Genomic DNA, 19,698 nt, shown 5'->3' with positions numbered 1-19,698 from the left:
TAAACAAACAACACTGAATAGTCTTCTAAAAACGTGTTTCACCAGTGAGTACACATACATTTTTGCTCCTAAAAATTTACATTTTAAAAAGATTAATTTGATTTATTTTTTATTTTGTTCATTATGTCTTTACAGTAGTATCAGGTCTGACATTTCATCTCCTTACAACAACAAAACTGACCAGCTTCAGCTCCATACTATTCATAACAGGATTTACTCCAACTGGTTTAAGTTTTTTTTCCGTTTAGTTTACTTTATTTGACACAAAGAGAGAAAGGACTCCGGGGCAAACATATCTACAAATTATCAAGGATAACAATAACAATAAAGTCCACAACTTATTTTCATTGTGGTCTGTCCCTGACAGCATTGATGCAGGTGCGTCATACTACAAATCAAATCCGCACAATAAATACAATATGTATTATCAACAATAAAATCACTCCAAATGAATACATCAGTAATTATTACAGCAAAATAATGACATTCAATGTGATGTGATGTCAATATTATAATATATGATGTAAATTTTTGAATGTCACTGCACAAACTGCCATATTGCACATATTCCTTACCATTGTTTTACATTTGGTCAATCTTATATTTACCGTTTATATATTTATATAAATACCAAATCCTCTCCGACTGTAATATGTTTGCACTTCACAAATCTGGAGTAATGAACATGTAAATAACTGCCACATTGTTTTCTTTTTCTTTTACACATGTTAATATGTGTAAAAGAAGCGGTACTTTATCCCTCCAGCAGTGGGGCTGAAGGGGAAGAGGGAAGAGAACACAGAGGCCAAGGCCCGCGCAGCAGGGATATGTTAATATATATATATAATTATTTTATAACTTGCATCTGTTTATTCCATATTTATATATGTCAACTGGATGTTTATGTCTATGTCTTGCATCTATTCACCAAATTCCTCATACGTGTAAAATAATACTTGGCAATAAAGCTCTTTCTGATTTCAACTGACTTTAACAAATTCTCTGTTTCAGGACTCAATGTGCAATATTCTCTACTCTCTGTCCAATTGTGCATTTTTTAAGAATTTTTCAACACTAGCTGTACTCATTATTTACTTTTTATTATTATTTATCATTACATCTCTGTCATATAGCATACTGTAAATTACTGTACTGTATTTCTAATTCTGGTTCTGATTCTTTCAGTATTTCAATTTCAGATGTTCAGTAGCACCAATGCTCTTCGAAATATTGCCTATTCTGCAAATACTTTGTTGTAGTCGGAACACTGTAATTGTACTATACAGTATAGAAGATGTATGTTATTTGATTGTACGACTGCATGTAAACCGATGTACACACACGTATGGCACGTACGCTGGAACGTGATGACGTTGTGTATCTGTAGGTCGACGCTGCTGAACTTCAGTTGTTTGGGCTGCCTACGAGGAGAGAGAATTGTTAGCTGGCAGCAGTTGATGTTGCTGCTCGTGGCCCGCAGGGTTCCGCTGTCATTCCGTACACAGACTCACTACCTGCTGCCCGCCCTCACTGTCGAGGCCCCGTTTTGGTCAGCTTTATACTAATAAAACTAAAAACGATAATCAGAGTTACACACAGCACCGTGTTCGACCGGCCAAAATACAGGAACCATGCCCGAAAGGAGGCCCTTCGTACGGCTACCAACTGACGTTTACCCCGTCAACTATGGCTTATGTCTGAAGCCCGACCTGATCGACTTCACCTTCGAAGGCAAGCTGGAGGCGATGGTGGAGGTACGTGTAGCCGAGCGCCTGGCTGCATACACGGATGGATTTATCTGTGAATGGCGGGGATCTTGTTATGTAATCTAACCAGCTAACGTTACCCAGTAGCTAGCTAATTTACTGTGTGTTCGACTGATAACTGTAAATTCTTAGCCACTAGCCCAGCGGTGGTAACCTAGCTGACATTAGCTGTCAGTTGCTAACTGGCTAACTGACGGGCTCGGACTGGCCGATGGAAACCCATTAAAGGGGAAAAATAACTGCTGGATATTTCTGTAACTAGCCGCAAGCTAATTGAAGCTAGCTAGCTAGCACAACAGTCCCATACACAGTAGCAGACTTGCACTCTCATGTTAGCTTAGCCTGCTAACAGCGCTTGGCAGTGCGCTTAATGTGATTCAAGAGCAGTTGGTTGTAACGCGCCAGCAACTTTAACCCCTTTTGTAAAAGTAATGCATCATTATTAATGTATTAATCAGATGTTGTTGGCTACTGAAATTGTTAACTAGCCAAACTAGCGGTTAGCTAACGTTCACTAGTGTTTGCTAAATCATGGCAACATCATGTCGCCCCCTCCCACCCTCTGGCTCACTCACTAGTTCAGATCAACTAAGTTAGAACATTACCTTATAAATAGGGCTGGGCAATGAAACAGTAATTATTGTAATATAATTTCCCTCAATAACAATATAACAAATGTTCAATAAATGTTTGATTTGATTCATTTGAATCACGAAAGAATTAGAACTTAATTTGGCTACTAAGATATTTATTCTGTTGAGGAAAAGGGACTGAAAAAGATTTTACTTAATTTTACTCATGCATATTTGTTGAAAAAAATCTCATAATTATTCATAATTCTTATTCGTAAATAATCATAATTAATTTGCACGTTCTACCTCAGATTTGTTAAGTGATTCACTATTTGTCATGTAAAACCACAAATAAAACTATAATTAACCATCTGGTTTCTTCAAATTTCACTCAGGAGCAAATATCAGCTTTCAAACTTGAAAGAAATAATGATTTGAAATTTCTCATGGTAATTATCAATATCAAATGACATGAGATGTTTTATAATGTTTTGTCATTGCCAGCCCCAGTTATATATAAACATGTTAAAACACATCCTGCCCGTAAAACGGCAGCAGATGAGTGCATTTTGTGATATCTATTTTCAGAGCAGCTCTGGTTAAATTTAAACTGTTCTTTAAACAGTCTTTGGGGTAAATTTGAGGAATGCACACACAGTCTATGGTAATTACGTTAATGTGTCAGTTTGTTTCCCCTTGGCTTGTTCTTTATAGCCCCATCCACACTACTGCATTTTTGTTTTTTAAAACGGAGACCTTTTTCACATTTGCTTATCACGTCCAGACTAAAACGACAAAGTGGTTGTAGATCAGTGGTCGGCAATAGGCGGCCCGCGGGCCAGAAGCGGCCCGGCAGCAATACCCGGCCCGCTTCCAGATTGCTTTGATAGCAGAAAAATAAAAAATAAATAAATTGATAGGGCTGGTGCTGAAATAGATCCCAGTCATGACAGCTACAGTTACTCACATTATCGCTTCCTCTTAAGTGATCGTGCCTCCAAAATAAAAGCAGGAGAACGCATGCTTGACACACATCTAAAAAGCCGTCAGTAAACGTGTGATTGGATTCCCCTGAATTTCCTCAGGGAAATGAAAATAAGCGTCCAAGCGAGAAAAAAATATATCTGCCGTATGCTGGAATCGATCATATAATCCTCCGAACATGAATCCCGCGGCTATTGACTGCGCTAAACGTAGGCCTACACACAGGTGAATAAGGATCTGAAATAATTTGACTATGTTCTGGCCCACCATGTAACGACTTGGAAAAAACTTTGGCCCGATGCCAGACTTATTTGCCGACCCCTGTTGTAGCTGGTAACTTAAATGTAACTAACAAACATAACAGCTCACTTAGCATTTATTTAAGAGAGATGATTTGTGCTTTAAGAATTTGAATTGCTCCCTTGTGCGGGCACAGACACCTGTAATCTGAGCGTTTTAACACCTGTGCCTGGTTTTAAACACTCGCTCAACACACATTATCAGAGCAAACAAGACAGACCACACCATTATGTATGGTTTAAATGTGTACATGTGTAAATATTGTTTTTTTCTTTGTTTACATGACACATTCACTAATGGGATTTAAACTGCTTTACTATCAAGAATAGATTAAAATAATAGTAATTCATGAAAAATAATAAGATAACACAGACACCATAGAATGTGAGAAGGCGCAGACAACTGTAAAACAAATGTTTTGCCTGACCAACCCAAATATATATACGGTTTGTAAATGATATGAATGAAGACAAAGACAAACGTAAATCATTGCATTTGAAAATATGTCATTTTTCCTTGAAGAATGACAGAAAATGATTACTTTTCTGTCGATTGATTAATTGTTTTAGTACCAAACCATTAAAAGTTTATCACCGGAAACTTTTGAGAAGTTTGGCTTATTTTGTATCTGAATCAAAACTTTGGTATGTTATTGCCTTCTGTTCTGAAATGACACCTAGCACAAGGAATGTACATGGGACATCATAAATTATGCTGCAAACTGTGCTCATACAACATTTAAGCAAGGTTTGAATAGATTGAAAACTTGTGTCCTTGTGTTAATCATTAAAATAGTTTGCCGGAAGGTAATTCAAATCCACATTTCAGCAAGTCTTTTAAGTTGAGTCCTCCTGGAAGTTGTTTTTTTAATGTTGTGTTGACCACAGTTTGGTTTAGTTGGACCCTGTTTATCTGTGGTTTGTACCAATCATGAGTAAAATTCAATAGACCAGACAAAAATGTGAGCAACATGGCACTTTCCTGCCTCTCTGCCGCTGTGTCAGCTTTCAAGTTTCTCTAACAACAGCAGCGTCCAACCAGCACTGCCACAAAACGTGAATGTCACTATTACTGCCCTTTTTGAAAACTGCATGGTATCCAAGTGTGCTGCTGTGTTTCTCCTAAGTAACATGCACTGTTCACAGAGGCCCCATAATCCGCCTTCCTTTCCTTGTTTGCGTAACTTTTTTTCTTTCCAATGTTTTTTCATAAACCAACAGTTTCTTTATCTGTAGCCAGTTTTGCCCTTCAGCCTCTGCAGGTTTAGCTCACAGTAAGTAGATTTATTCCTGTCTTGGCAATCTGACCCAGGTTCAGTTTGGATTTACCATCAGAACTGCACAAACAAAAGCTCCTTTACATACTCCATTGTCAAGTCCCGGTGATAGTTTCGTTGGAGAGTTGCACTTTATTTAAACATAATCTTTCTGAGACAGATTGGGATTTGAAATTATGGCACAGCGGTGATTGTCAAAGTGTAAGTTATGCTGCTTTATGTCAATATTTTTAGGTTACACAAGCCACAAATCAGATTGTGATGAACTGTGCTGACATCGACATCATCACAGCTTCCTTTGTGCCGGAGGGAGGAGAAGGTGAGACTGTCAGCTTTTTTTCCTCTTTTATCTTTGAATGAATGACATTGTCCTAAATGAAAATGTAAATTGCATGTGTCCTATCGCATTTGATCTCTACACATCTCAATTTTGGGAGTACACCTGGTTTAAAATGAAAGAAGAAAAGGACATATTGCATGGTCTGGTAGTCGGCCTTGGTCTTTTTCTTACTCTCTTTTTCCTCTTATAGAAATTAATGCTACAGGATTCAACTATCAAAATGAGGATGAAAAAGTTACCCTGTCATTTCCTAGTGCGCTACAGAAAGGTAAGAATGGACTTCATTTGGCTCTGCTGGTTGTTGTCCCTGCTTCATCATTGCTGTTGAAGAATAATAGATTTCCGCCTTTTGGTTGTGACTGAATGAACAGTGCAACTCTCTCTGTGTACGCCTCCCCAGGCTCTGGCACATTGAAGATAGACTTTGTTGGGGAGCTGAACGACAAAATGAAAGGATTCTATAGAAGTAAATATACAACCTCTGCTGGAGAGATCCGCTACGCTGCTGTCACACAGTTTGAGGTAAGTTGATGGCCTCGGGGAAATGGGATGTCTATTGCTTAACCCACTACTTGCCTGTGTTGCTACATAGGAGGGTGTGGTGGTCATGTGGGTCTTGTTTATAATCCAGAAATGTCTTAAAGATTATGCAATACCTCAGGTTTCATTCTGTTTATAAGTATGTTTTGAAAAAGCTGCTTTGTGTTCGTGTGTTTCTGGGAAAGTCAAGCCAAAACCAGTTCATTCTAGTCTGGACACGGACTGGGATGCTCTGTGTGTCCTCTGTTATCTGCAGGATATACCTGCTGTTTTCTACCACAGCATGCGCACACTGAAAAATGAAGTTATGACAGAGGGTCTCCCATTATTTATTTATTTATTCCCATTTCTCACATGCATGTTGAAAAATCCTGCAAGTTTTGGTCTTATATTTGACAATGACGGGTTCAGCATAGTTTGACGGGTAACCCATTTCTATGGAGATAAGCAAATTCTGAACAATATGAAAACGACAGTCTTTTGGGACGCAAACTAAGTAAGTAATTAAACTTTGCTTGCTTTAGAAGTGTAGGAAAAGAAAAATGGTAAAGAACTAACAATAAAACAAACGCAACATCATCATAAAATACTAATATATAGTAATCAAACAATAAAACAAACGCAGCAACATCATAAAAACAATAAAATTATCAGTCAGTAAAATATAAGCAATAATGGACCTTAAAACGCCTGGCGAGACAAAAGCCAACATGAAGTAGCAGTAAAGAGAGATAGAAAGTGACTTCCTTTGCCTTTGAGTAACAAGTAGAGTAATCTTATTCAGACTAACTTCCTCACCACAAGTTCTGTTTAGTTGTCAGCTCACACTGTGTTTCAGGACACACTTGGTTATTCAAGAAAACATTCCAATCATAACGTGGATGTTCGTAAGTAAAATTAACACAGGTAGAAAGCTTTAACGACTCCCAGTGACCGGTCACCAGCAACACCAGTCAGTCCACACCTGTGGTGTGGGATTCTGCAGGGGTAGCTGTTTCAGGCGCCCAACTGGAAAACATTATCCAAGGCTGGAGCTCCTTATCTTTCTTAATAGATAAAATGATTGGCTCCAGGCTATTTATTTAAAGGGAATGCTTCAAATGTCACAACTAAATTTGATGCTTTCATTATCTCGGCTTTGAAAAACAGCTTACCTGGCACAGATGAAAACGCTCGACTGTGGCGCTGCCTGCAACAAAGAGGAAAGAGTCTGGGGCTGCTCATACAGTGAAATGTCACTTTGACTTCTGAAATGGAAAATAGAAGTCAAAATAGTCTTTAGCTTGGCATAATTCTCTTTGAGTCGCCACCGAAGTGATTTCTGTTCATGGAAAATGGATATAATGTGAAAGCTGTTGCGTCCCTAACCACGCAGATGAGCCAAAAAAATTGTTCTTATATAACATGGGAAAACATATAAAAGTGTCTTTAAATAGGGTGGTTACTTTCCTCTCTCTAGCTCTGTATATCTATTTTATTCTCACATAGAAAACTCTGTCTTCATCATGTTTTTCATCCTATTTTTTAGTTTCTGTGTAGCTCTGTTCAGTATGCAAACAGCCTTCTGCAGTCCTCCTGTATCAGTATGTCTACATGAAATATGATCACAGACGGAGATTTGTTGCATTTTGATGCCGGATGTGAATTGCAGTCCACCTGAGCGGGACCTGAACACGGTCTGGACTTATCTAGATGGAACACACAGTCTCAGGTTGTGTCCTTTCTCTCTGTCTGCTTCCTCTCTCCAGGCCACGGATGCTCGCAGAGCTTTCCCCTGTTGGGATGAGCCAGCTATCAAAGCCACCTTTGACATCACTCTGATAGTTCCCAAGGACCGAGTAGCCTTGTCAAATATGGTACGTGTCATATGTTCACTCCTCCCTCTGAGAAACTCCAGACCCCAGACTGCCTGAGTCCCTGTTCACTGCCAAGTTTTCTTTAATGTGTGTGACTGTGTGTGTGTTTTGGTTTCCAGCCCTTTCTCTTCCCTCTCTTTTCTCTTCATATCTTACATAACAGAGGGCAGGCAACAGTCACTGCACATTCACATCATGTGAAATGTAACTACTGTACATGTACAATGAGGTTGGTTGGAGGAAAGAAATGTCGTTGTCTTCACTGATTTCAGATGAAGGCATTTGCAGCTACATTGCATCAGAAAACATCATCTGGCTTAGATTATTTGTAACAACACCCTTCAGGCTAACACACTTGGGCGGGGATGATAAAGCTAAATTTGGGTCTTTCTGATGACTAAATATGAATGACATGAATGCAGCCTGTCACTCTGTAATAATGTGTTTTTATGTCCTGTTGTGACAGTTGTTGAATCCAAATAGACACTTTTCCTCAAGACAGGACAGCGAAATTGGATTGCGGAAGACAGCTTACCAAATAATATTATAGACATATAACCCTAGATAATAACATAAAATAATGCAATTCATTGTAGACATATACTGATTATTATAGAGAAATTGCAGGCCATCATGCGCACAGCTGAAGTGAAGAAAATTTAATTAGCTTGACCAGCAGGACTGACGCCTGCACAGAGATTGATGCTGGTCCAGCTCTTGACCTATTGTTCACAAACCTGCTGAAATTTATTTTCTCAGCAAGTCTACTGTGACCTTTAAACACAATACTGCTTTTAGCTCGACTGTGTACACATGCTTTTCAGTGGATACTTGTGCTAACATGAGGGTTTACATGTTGGTACAGATGGTGAAAGATATGTACTGCTAGTAAGATAAATACTGGCCACAATGTTTTAAATGTCAGCATTGATACTAAAGAATAAGTCTGGGGATATTCAGAATTATACTTTTTTTGTCAACACGTTCCATAAAGCACCAACGCCAACAATGAATGTAACTACTAACAAGTACTGTCTGATATATCTTATCCCTCTGAGCTCCACTGTTGTATTTAAAAGCTATTAAAAACACATCGGTGAGCCTCACTGCTGAACTAGCTGACATGTTCCTTCATCTCCATGAACACATACTCTGTAGTTTATTTAGACACCGTCCTGCTGCCCTAAATACTCACTAGAGGACCAGATGTGAATTAATCCATCACTGAAAATAGGCCCTAACAAGTTTCTTGATTTTTGAGTTTGCTCAAAAAAAACTACAGTTTATAAAAATGAAGCTATATATTTGAGTTTTACGCTTAAGACGAAACCAAAGGGCAAGGAGCTGATAGCCTCAGACAGGAAGGACCCTTATGTGTTTGCTCTGCAAACATCTCAACCTGGATTCAAATATTTACCAAAAGAAGGGCGTCATGAATATTCCAGTTAATCATGTAGGTCACCTTTAGAAAACTAAATTTTAATAATTAAATGCGTGACAGGTTTTTTTAAAGATTTACATCTTCAGTAGGAAGCAGTGGGCTTTGAGCCGAGAGCCACAGACAGGATAGGGTAGTCAGACAGTATTGAGAGACCGACTAACACATTGTTGGCTTTGGTTGTTTTCTTGGGTTTTGTTGACAGTAAGAAAAATATCCTTTTAATGGATGATTTCAGATTCCTAATGATCGTGGTGACCTGCTGATGTTTGTTCCAGCGCCACCTTGGGACTAAATTTTCCATTTGTACAAAAGCTAATGGAAACATTGGTATTCATTTTACTAGATTTTGCAGATTCATGCAGAAGAAGAAGCATTTTGACTTTAATGACCTCATGACCTTTCCTCTAGCATCACCCTCAAGACAAACTTCACATTTTAAGCCCCATTGCCGGTGTGGCCCTTCAAATAGTGAAATAATTTGTACATTGTTTGTTCTACCGGACGAGTCTGAGTCACAGGAAGTAGGCTGTGGGTACAAGCCTGCCATCGGGCGACTATTTCAGTCGGAATTCCTCTCCTCCTCCTTTCGCTCCTTTGTGTGTTACTGTTTTACTATTTTGCAAGGGCACCGTCACTGCATCCTGGGCTTAGCGCCACCCAAAACAATTGTGATTTGTTTAAAGAACTCCAAAAAAGCTGGGACGTGGTTTTCCCCCTATTCCAGAATGATAATGGATTCAGCCAGACCACAGCACTAAAATAAAGTGTGCAGTGACTGTGAGACTACTTACAGAATTTTAATCGGTTTGCATTTTACAACATCACTCTTTGGCCAAAAGAGTAAAAATAATTACAAGGGAATGGATCAATATCAACTGTTGGATTCACTTTTGTTGTCAGTAATCTGTTTGTATGATGATCTCCATGTTGAGCCATTTAATTTTCCCTTTCCAGAATGTCATTGATCGAAAGCCATATCCAGAAGATGAAAACCTTGTGGAAGTGAAGTTTGCCACCACACCCATCATGTCCACATACCTTGTAGCTTTTGTCATTGGTGAATACGACTATGTGGAGAGCCAGTCATCAGACGGTATAACGGTACGCGTCTACACACCTGTCGGGAAGGCCGAACAAGGGAAATTTGCACTGGAGGTGAGCAGACTGTCCGCAGCAGGATTCACAACGTGCTCTCACTTGTACACTAAGAATTTTACAAACTACAAACCTGAGTGGAGAAAAATGTACGGATAACGACTAAATTTACCAGCTTTTGTGTGATGGCGGATTCAATCCTGAATAATCTGCTTGATCCTTTGTGTCTCCTTTAATCTTGCTGTGTACAGGTTGTCCTGACAGCTGCTGGTTAACAATTTGTTTTTCTTTTTTTGCAGGTTGCGACTAAGACCTTACCTTTCTACAAAGACTACTTCAATGTTCCTTATCCATTGCCTAAAATTGATCTCATAGCTATTGCCGATTTTGCTGCTGGTGAGTAGCTGCCAATTCTACATTCAGTCATTTGAGACATTTCCACTGAAAATGTTGTGAAATGCGTACTGCTTCCTCCCATTCAGGTGCCATGGAAAACTGGGGCCTTGTTACCTACAGGTAAGCTTTAGTTGCTCTTCAGCTACATATTTTAAAAATATTTAAAATTTTCAGATGCTGAAAAAAGTTAAAGCCCCTTCGATTTTGCAAAAGCACAAAGCCTTGCTGACATCAGAGCCCTTTCTTTGGAATTACTTTCATGCAACTTTAGGTCACTTTTTTTCTTTCTGAAAGTTCTTGTTGCAGTTGTGTTATTTTGCCCGACAGCAGTGATGGCTTTTTAATTGCTTTGTGGTTAGCTGAACGTGTTGCCACCTGTTCGTTTTTCAGATGGCGTGTGATTAGCATACGGCAGCAGGTTCCATTCATCTTCCATCTACAGCCGCCTGCATACAGGTTTTCTTAATAAACAGCCCAGCGGCTGAAGCGGCCTCCGGATGGTTGATGGAGTAGAAACCTGCTGGCGTTGAGAGGAAGCATCGACCTTCAGCTGTCTCTGTGTTAACCTCAACTCTCTGTTGGGTGTTTTTTCTCAGGGAGACGGCACTGCTAATCGACCCGAAGAACTCCTGCTCATCCTCCAGGCAGTGGGTGGCGCTGGTGGTGGGACACGAACTTGCCCACCAGTGGTTCGGAAACTTGGTCACCATGGTAACTAGCGTAACCTTACATCAACCACTTGTAGCTAAAAATACCTCCAGAAATCCAGTTTGTGAGGAGCTTTTAAAACATTAATAATAATAATTACCGTAAAAATAACAAAACCAATGACTGATGATAAAAAGTAATGTTAAAAAAAAACTGAGCTCTCAGCTTAAAGAGTTTTATCCTGTGTATCCAAAAAGATATAAAACAGATAAAATGTTTTAATATTGATAAGCTAGTTAATTGCAGAAACCAATCTGCATCTCGGGGTTGTAGGAAACAAACCTCATACTAATTTTATTTTGTGTCTGTACTATACTGTATCTGTTACGGCTGCAACTAACAATTATTTTCGTTATTGATTCATCTGCCAATTATTTGCTCAGTTGTCTAGTCTATAAACTTTACATTACATTTACTCATTTTGCTGACGCTTTTATCCAAAGCAACTTACAATTGCTATGTATGTCAGAGGTCGCACGCCTCTGGAACAGGATTAACAGTCTTGCTCAGGGATACATTGTTGGATGTGTCACAGTGGTAATCAAATCTGGGCCCAAAGGCACCATCCCCACTCTCTAAAAAATGTCAGAAAGTTGCAAAAAAAAATGCTCATCACAATTCCCTAGAGCCCATAGTGACTTCTTCAAATTGCTTCTTTTGTCCAACCAACAGTCCAAAACCCAAAGACTCATTTATGACAAAAGCAGCAAATCCTTTCATTTAAGAAGCTGGAACCAGCAAATATGTATATAAGTCTGCCATTTAATATTTATTTAGAATTAATTTATTCGGTCTTTTGACTTATTAGCCCGAACACCGAAAGTGCTTTTTTTGCTATTTTCATACGATTTCTTTTGGTGGCTGAACATTCGGTGCATCCCTACTTTTATGTGGACAGCGATTGCCTACTTGTGCATCCGGAGCACCCTGGTTACTGTCGCACCACAGTCAGAGCCAAGAATCCCTTCCTTTTGTTTTAATCGAATGTAGAACGTAAATATTTTTATATCTTGTCAACAACCTAAGTTACCCATTATTCTTTTAAATAAAAGTATTGTCACTTTGAGGCAATGTTAGTATTTGTAGTGTAGGTGATCAAATTTTAGAGGGGAACAGTTGTGAAGGACGTGGAGGACACTGTGTCATGTTAGTGTGTGTCTTTGTGTATACAGGAATGGTGGACCCATCTGTGGCTTAATGAGGGATTTGCATCTTGGATCGAGTATCTGTGTGTGGACCACTGCTTCCCAGAGTACGACATCTGGACCCAGTTCGTCTCAGCCGACTACACCCGCGCTCTGGACCTGGATGCACTGGACAGCAGCCATCCCATAGAGGTGAGCTGTGGTGGCAGCCTGGAGGAACTGAAAGCTGCCGTCTGTTGGGAAGAATGTGTTTACTTGTGGATTGTTATAATTGTTATTATTTATTTAGCTTGTGATTGCCAAATACTTAACATCTGATTTCTAGCTTTGTGTTATGTGCTCCAGGTGAATGTGGGCCATCCATCAGAGGTAGATGAAATCTTTGACGCCATTTCCTACAGCAAAGGAGCATCTGTGATCCGCATGTTGCACAACTACATAGGAGATGAGGTTGGTTGCTCTAACACACTCAGTACTGTTTTTATGTTTGTTTTTTGTTCATTAAGCTTGACCTCTTACTCATTCTTTGTAGGACTTTAGGAAAGGAATGAACGCTTATCTTTTGAAATTCCAACACAAAAATGCTTCGACTGGTAAGGAAATATTTCTCTCAAGATGAAACCGTTGTGTAAATTAACTGCACTGATTCCTGATCCTCTTAACTCCCTGCTGCCTTCCACAGAGGATCTATGGGACTGTCTGGAACAGGCCAGTGGAAAACCCATTGCTGCTGTGATGAGCTCGTGGACCAAGCAGATGGGCTTCCCGATAATAGTTGTCGATCAGGAACAGGTGAGCTTAATTGACCACAAGGTTGAGTGCTTTAAATCAGACGTTTTTGTTCACTGACTGAGCTGCGTGTGGTCAGAAAGTTGGAACAGAGCTAGAGTCTGTTCAGAGGTGGATTTCAGAATTCACAAGACCCAAGTATTCACTGGTCGCGAATAGGGCAGGGCGTTATATCAGTATAAAGTACATACCGATATAATTTCAAAAGACATATAAAATTAGACAATACCGTTTATACCGATATAGTTTGATGTTGAGTTAATTAATATGTTTCATAAAGTCCCGCCAGCGTTTGCTCCTCTCTCCCTCCCTCACTGTGCAGCCCCACCCTCTGCGTCTGCACGCAGCCGTTTACTCACAAAGTCTCTAACAACATGGAGAGTGAGACACAGTGCCAGTAGACACTGCTGAAGACCTGGTTTGTAAAAAAACAACAGTTCAGTCATTGTTTCCCACACATACACTTTACTCCGGCGGGCTGCCCAGGTGTATTAAAAGCCGCCAAGGTGTATTTGGCGGCACATTGTAGCATTTTTCAGGGAAACACAGTCATTATGTTACAAATCGCGACACTGTGGATATTTTAGATGCATGGACCAGGTAAAGTGACATTGAACACAATAGTGCAGGTGTAATTTGTTAGCTACCACGCTGGTTTTGTTTTGAATGGCTAACATGCAGCGCAGCTGCTGCTATGAACTGCATTGTGGGAGAAAAGGTTCTTTTTTGGCGACTTTATACAACGTAGCCTACTACTGATGGAGAAAGTTACCAGGGAGAGACCGAAAGAAGCGGAGCACATGGACGTGTTTGCAGCAGAGGCACGTTAGGTCTGTAAGCGTGAAGAGAACTGGAGGAGGCGGATTCAGTAAGTGAGTGAATGAAGTACAATTTAAACTGAAATTACAAACAAGCTAAGTTCCTACAAATAGTAAAAACATGCCCCTAAACACTCCCCCACAGCCAACTTAGCAGAAAATACTGATATATATTTTATACCGGTATAACACAGCCTAACAGTACTGGGATATGACTTTTTGGTCCATATCGCCCAGGCCTAGTACCGAATAGGGAAGAAACGGTTACCGGTTTCATGATAAACCATGGTAAAATTCCCAGTGGTTATTATTATCGTACACATTTTAATTACCATGATTACCAGGTTCGGTTACTGCGCTTCGATAAACTAATCGGCAAATACTGTCCAGCATCAACCAAAGTCATCGACACTCTCCCAGAAGCAGGCGCACTGTTTGTTTGGGTCAATGACAACAAAACGGGAGACCAGACTGCAGAGATCACTCTGAAGTCTGGTCGTATTTTAGTTTTTACAAGAGTACTGAGGGAACCTTGATTGAAAAAAATTGCCTTATTGAACATCGGGTGATTTAACTTTTGCTGTGGTTTGTCTGTCTGACTTGGTGAGAGCATTTTGGTGACTATAGTTGTAATATGAAATGTCCCGTCGCCTTTTTTTGTGTCCGACAAAGTGAAAATTAGGCTACAGATAGTTATTTATGTTATGTTTGATTGCAGTGCATCTAAATGAGACGGACAGACCTCAATTTATATCCAACTGTATTTTGTCCCTTAAATCTGCCAAGCGTCCGCCCCAACTTACTTTTCCTGACACTTACATGGATCTTGTACATAATCCATCAATGCGCCGTTGCAGGACGGGTGAACCACACCAAGATATGGCATCTGGAACAGAAAAAATATATATGTGATCACTGGACATGTAAGTGAGTCAACAACAATTATCACCCATGTTATTTCGGTGGTGGTTAAGTCTAGAGTGATCATGCTAGCTAGCGAGTTAATAGCTAACGGGCTTACAGCTGCTTAGCTAACATTAGCACTCTAGCTCACAGGTGCGACTTTTCATGCAGACTGGGTTTCCATTCAGTTCATTAGCATCTTTTACATGAAGATTCGGCTAAACAAAAGTCTCCTCGGGTAGTGGTTGCTGTTACCCGACACAAAAATGGCGATAAAGCACTGTGATGTCACATGGTCTTTATGAATAATACCTATTGACTTTTTTTTTTATTCCCTTAACTTTATTCAATTCACCAGCAGAAGTGACAGGTGTCTGGTGTCTTTTTCTAATTCTGTACTCTGTGTTTCATTTTGTCTTCCTCACACACACTGAACATGTTATTTATAGCAAGGTGACGACCGCATCCTCAAAATATCTCAGAAGAAGTTCTGTGCCAGTGGACCACATAATGGTGAGTGTTTATGACCTGTTTCCAAAAAAATGTACGCAACTCAAACCATTTGCAAAAAAACAACAACACAGGGTTAATGCTGCTTTGCATTCATTTTAAAATAAAACTGATATCTTTTTGTGCTAGCTTCTCATTGGCTCCTTTACTTTTCTGTTGGACAGGTGAGGATTGCCCCAACTGGATGGTCCCCATTAGTATTTGTACCAGCGAGGACCCCAAGTGCACCAAGCTCAAGGTTCTTCTGGACAGACCCGAGACGACCATCACAGTGAGCGGCGTGGCTCCTGACCAGTGGATCAAGGTGAGGTCAAGTCACGGTTCTTCCAACACCAGCAGTTAATGTTTCAGTTCACCTTCGATATTTAGATGAGTACTTTATCCACAGCAGTGATATCAGTTTTAGTTTTTAGATCGCTCAGCAGTAGTCACCAGCAATCAGGGAAGCATGATCCTGATATTGATTGCCATACCAAAGGTCAGGGTGTTTGCCAAGTTCTGATCCGATACCTGGCATATAGTCAGGGTGTCCGCGGGGTCTTAAAAGGTAATAAATCCATTTTGCAAAAATTAAGGCCATTAAAAAGTCATTTAACAAGGTATTCAATTTTGTAGATATTTTTGTCAATGTGAACATCCTTTTTGTCCAAAGAGTTTGTCTGCTAAAAGTGTCGGTGAACGTATTTATTTATATTGCATAGCCAAAATTACTAAATAGGCAGGACTTAGCGAGTGATTCTTCTAACGTTAGGCGCAGTTATCGAACTGGAAAACTGATTGACGAGCACAAACCGACTGTAATCTTCCACCACGCCGGACCCCCGATGCTAATCGTTAAAAACATAGTCGGTCTGAGCTCTGTGGCCACTTGAACAGCCCCGTTAATCAAAAACAAGAGCGAGATGGAGGAAAAAAAAATTATAATAATAGAGGAAAATATAAGCAGCATTTGGGTTTGGCTACGTTAGCTGGCTATTTAGCTAAATCATTGCTTTTTATTGAAACACGTTCAATATTTCATAAAGCCGATGCGCTCGTCTGTGTCACTTTTTGTGAACAGATCAATCATAGCCTGGACGGAGCGGGACATTAAAAAAAAGTTTGATGTGCTGCAGCAAACTTTATAAATGCTGACCTCCATTGTTCTGTGTAAATAGTTATGATTATTGACGAGTTAGTTGCCTACTTAAAATTAAAGTTAGAGACTAACTACCATGTAGAACATTTTTCTTGCACAAAGTTAATGAATGAAAACAACCCCAAACTGAAACTGCTGGAATTAATGAATATAGTAACATCATATAATTAGCATATTCATATCAAACAGTTTACTATTTTATTATCAATATACATTCAATATAATGTTATAATATTATATTAATACGCTCATTTATACTAGGTTCTCCTCCAGGCTGTGGATAAAGGCCCTGTAGCAGACAAATGCCATTGTGCCAATATGTGGTCCTCCTGAGAGCAACAAGTTCCCCTTGTTCTGTTTCACCTCTGTTTTACCAAAGTTATTGTTATAAAAATGTACACAAATCAGCTTTACAATGCAGACAGCAGTTGTTGATCGCAAATGTCTGTGCTACACCGACCACACTGCCAACGTTATCCATCACTCGAATTTATTCTCTTCAGCTTTGTTCCCTTCTGGCCTATTTGAATTGTGTTGTATTTATACAGTGCTTGATGAAAGTTATCAAAGTGTTTAGGTTTACAGTCTCAAAATCTGTTTATAGTAAATGTAAGTTAAAGGTGCGTTGTGTAGTTTTTAGTGGCTTCTAGCAGTAAGGTTTCAGATTACAACCAACAGTACGCCCTTTACAAATTTATGCCTGAAAATAAGTTATGTCAAGTAGTTATCGACTGGTTGGCGTTTGCTGGCAAGTTAACGTTATCTAGATTGAACCAACTAAAACACAAATCACACTGTTTCTCACATGTTTGGTTGTAATGTTGTGCATTTAAACAGTTCAAAGTGGTGCGACAGTCTTAAAATATGTTTAAAAAGTCTTGATATAGGTCTTAAGAGGTATTGAATTTTACTTCAGGTTTCCTGTATATACCCTGATAGTGATAAATAAAACAATTTTATGTACCAAGGTTTGTTGTGGCAGTAATATCTTGTTTGGTAGCCTGCCGTGATGGTTGGAACGTACCTGAAGGCACCACTGAGTGACATTGTTGTAGAAACTATATTTAATGTGGATCGGTCTCACCTATCACTTGTTTATCTACATGGGATATTCATGCGATCATTTGTTGGTTTGCTTTTAACAATTCAACATCTTTGTATTCTGCAGTATGAAAACACTGCCATCATAATGTGGCTCTACAAATCTGTTTATACATGTTTGTTAAAACGCGGCCATGTGCAAACAAAGTAGGGCTGCAGCTGTCGATGATTTTAGTAATCGAGTATTCTTCAGATTATTCCATCATGTAATCAGATAAGAAATACTTATGTTTGGCGGCCCCGGTACCAGGATCAGCTGTGTAACCAAGCGGGAAGCTTCCAGTCAGCAATCTGATGCGAATGTGGAAGTCCCTGAAACCTGCGTTCTATCAAACGGCCAGCAGGGGGCGACTCTTCTGGTTGTATAAAGAAGTCCTGCTCCATTAGAATCAATGGTAAAATGAGGCTACTTCTCAGCTGGTTTATTACCTCAGTAAACACTTTCCAGATGAGTTTATGGTCACACTCGCTAGTTTCAAAATGATGTTGATTTAGTAAATAATGGTCCCATTTATTTTAATAGACCATAAAGCAGAGTATGTTTCAGGGCAGGATTATCTATGATTGACAAGTCGTTACCATGGCGATCTGTCAGTCAGGCTAGAGTGACTCGTATCCTCGGCACTGTGCAAGTTTAACCAGCGCTGTTGAAAAAACTTATTAGGAGTTGGCTGTTAACTTTCTCTGGTGAGTACATTTAGTTTAGTTTCAAAGTTATCAGCCCTGTTAAAATGACACTCCGCACACGGCTGTTAGCTCCACCGTCTCGTCCAAGTATGGTCACTTCCGGGCACTTCCTAGTTGTAAAAACTCGACATGGCGGCGCCCTATCGGCCAAACTCGAGGCTTCAAAACAGCAGTCCACAAACCAGCGGGTGACATCACCATGACTACGTCCACTTCTTTTATACAGTCTGTGTGTAACTAATATAACTACAATGTTACAACCCAAACTCACAGACTAACCAGAGGACAATAACATCAAATGCACTTTTACACATTTACAGCTAAGTTGTACCTTGACTAGCATCATCTCAACTAGCAATCATGATTTACGTTAAATACTACATTAACGTTACCTTGTTTCTATGCTTCTGTCTACGCTTTCTGCTCAGATACTGAAGTGTTGTCGTCCCATAATCTGGACACTTCCTGTATTTTTCTCTGGCCTGCCTCTTCTTCATCCCTCGCTATTTTCTCTCTCTTCCTCCATTTTGCAGTCCACGGCATCAGTTCACGTCGTCTTCACTTGTCCACAGCGTAAGCTCGTTGTGTGACAGTAATAATCCTCTGTGCGCTGTATATAATTATTTGGATTAAACGTAATCAAGTTATTCGAGTTTCTTGATGAATCGTTTCTGCCCTAATACAAAAAAGTAAAACTTTGAGTTAAAAGAGTCGACATGTTTGGCAAAAATAACATTTCTTCATTCATTCAGAAAATTTACCAAACAGGATATGGCTTCCAGTGTTTTAATCTGAATTCATGAGTCATAAGTGAAGATGTCTGACATGTTTAAAGTTCAAACAAACTGGACTTCCTTGTTGTAAGTTTGGGAGGAAGCGCAGAAGAGCACTTCTTCAACTTTGCACATACTTGTGCAATACTACAAATACTGGCAATAAACCCGATTCTGATTCTGTCAGTCTCTACAGGCATTCGGCTAGTCTACTAACGAACTGAGACTTCAGTCTGTTATATTATTTAAACTTTTATTCTGGTCATTGTGACCCAGTTTGGCTTTTGACAGAACGTGAATAGGCTTGTTTAATCGCTCAGGGATGTAACTTGCAAATTAGCTGTTGATGCTTTATTGGGCTTTATACAGCTGATACTAATCTATAAATGATGCCTTGAATCCCCCACTCCTCCAGTCCTGTGGGTCGGCTTGTTATCAGCTCAGTTATGTGCCAGCTGCAGATTACACACAGACATCTGGAGGACTACGGTTCTCTCCTTTGTTCAGTTAAAAGTCAGAATTACCAGGGGAAATTCTGCCACAACAACAGGGTTATTGTT

At 39.7% G+C, this 19,698-nt stretch overlaps 1 protein-coding gene across 1 annotated transcript in view; it reads left to right on the top strand.

Annotated features, from left to right (window-relative positions):
- Window positions 1-1,415: 1,415 nt before the first annotated feature.
- npepps (aminopeptidase puromycin sensitive) overlaps window positions 1,416-19,698 on the top strand; it is a 29,401-nt gene continuing 11,118 nt past the window's right edge. Inside the window, exons 1-15 of the mRNA XM_038711898.1 lie at window positions 1,416-1,754; window positions 5,133-5,217; window positions 5,429-5,506; window positions 5,639-5,760; window positions 7,527-7,634; window positions 10,030-10,230; window positions 10,470-10,566; window positions 10,653-10,686; window positions 11,163-11,277; window positions 12,447-12,611; window positions 12,765-12,869; window positions 12,952-13,012; window positions 13,102-13,211; window positions 15,379-15,442; window positions 15,604-15,743. Coding sequence (XP_038567826.1) covers window positions 1,632-1,754; window positions 5,133-5,217; window positions 5,429-5,506; window positions 5,639-5,760; window positions 7,527-7,634; window positions 10,030-10,230; window positions 10,470-10,566; window positions 10,653-10,686; window positions 11,163-11,277; window positions 12,447-12,611; window positions 12,765-12,869; window positions 12,952-13,012; window positions 13,102-13,211; window positions 15,379-15,442; window positions 15,604-15,743 — 1,608 coding nt within the window. The 5' untranslated portion in view covers window positions 1,416-1,631. The remainder of the gene's footprint in view (window positions 1,755-5,132; window positions 5,218-5,428; window positions 5,507-5,638; window positions 5,761-7,526; window positions 7,635-10,029; window positions 10,231-10,469; window positions 10,567-10,652; window positions 10,687-11,162; window positions 11,278-12,446; window positions 12,612-12,764; window positions 12,870-12,951; window positions 13,013-13,101; window positions 13,212-15,378; window positions 15,443-15,603; window positions 15,744-19,698) is intronic.

The sequence above is a fragment of the Micropterus salmoides genome, unplaced genomic scaffold (assembly GCF_014851395.1).
Source record: "Micropterus salmoides isolate LMB-PRFRI ecotype aquatic unplaced genomic scaffold, ASM1485139v1 Ms_hic_scaffold_1, whole genome shotgun sequence".
Lineage (NCBI taxonomy): Eukaryota > Metazoa > Chordata > Actinopteri > Centrarchiformes > Centrarchidae > Micropterus > Micropterus salmoides.
Note: the sequence above shows the minus strand (reverse complement) of the source record. Positions and strands in the feature narration are given on the sequence as shown.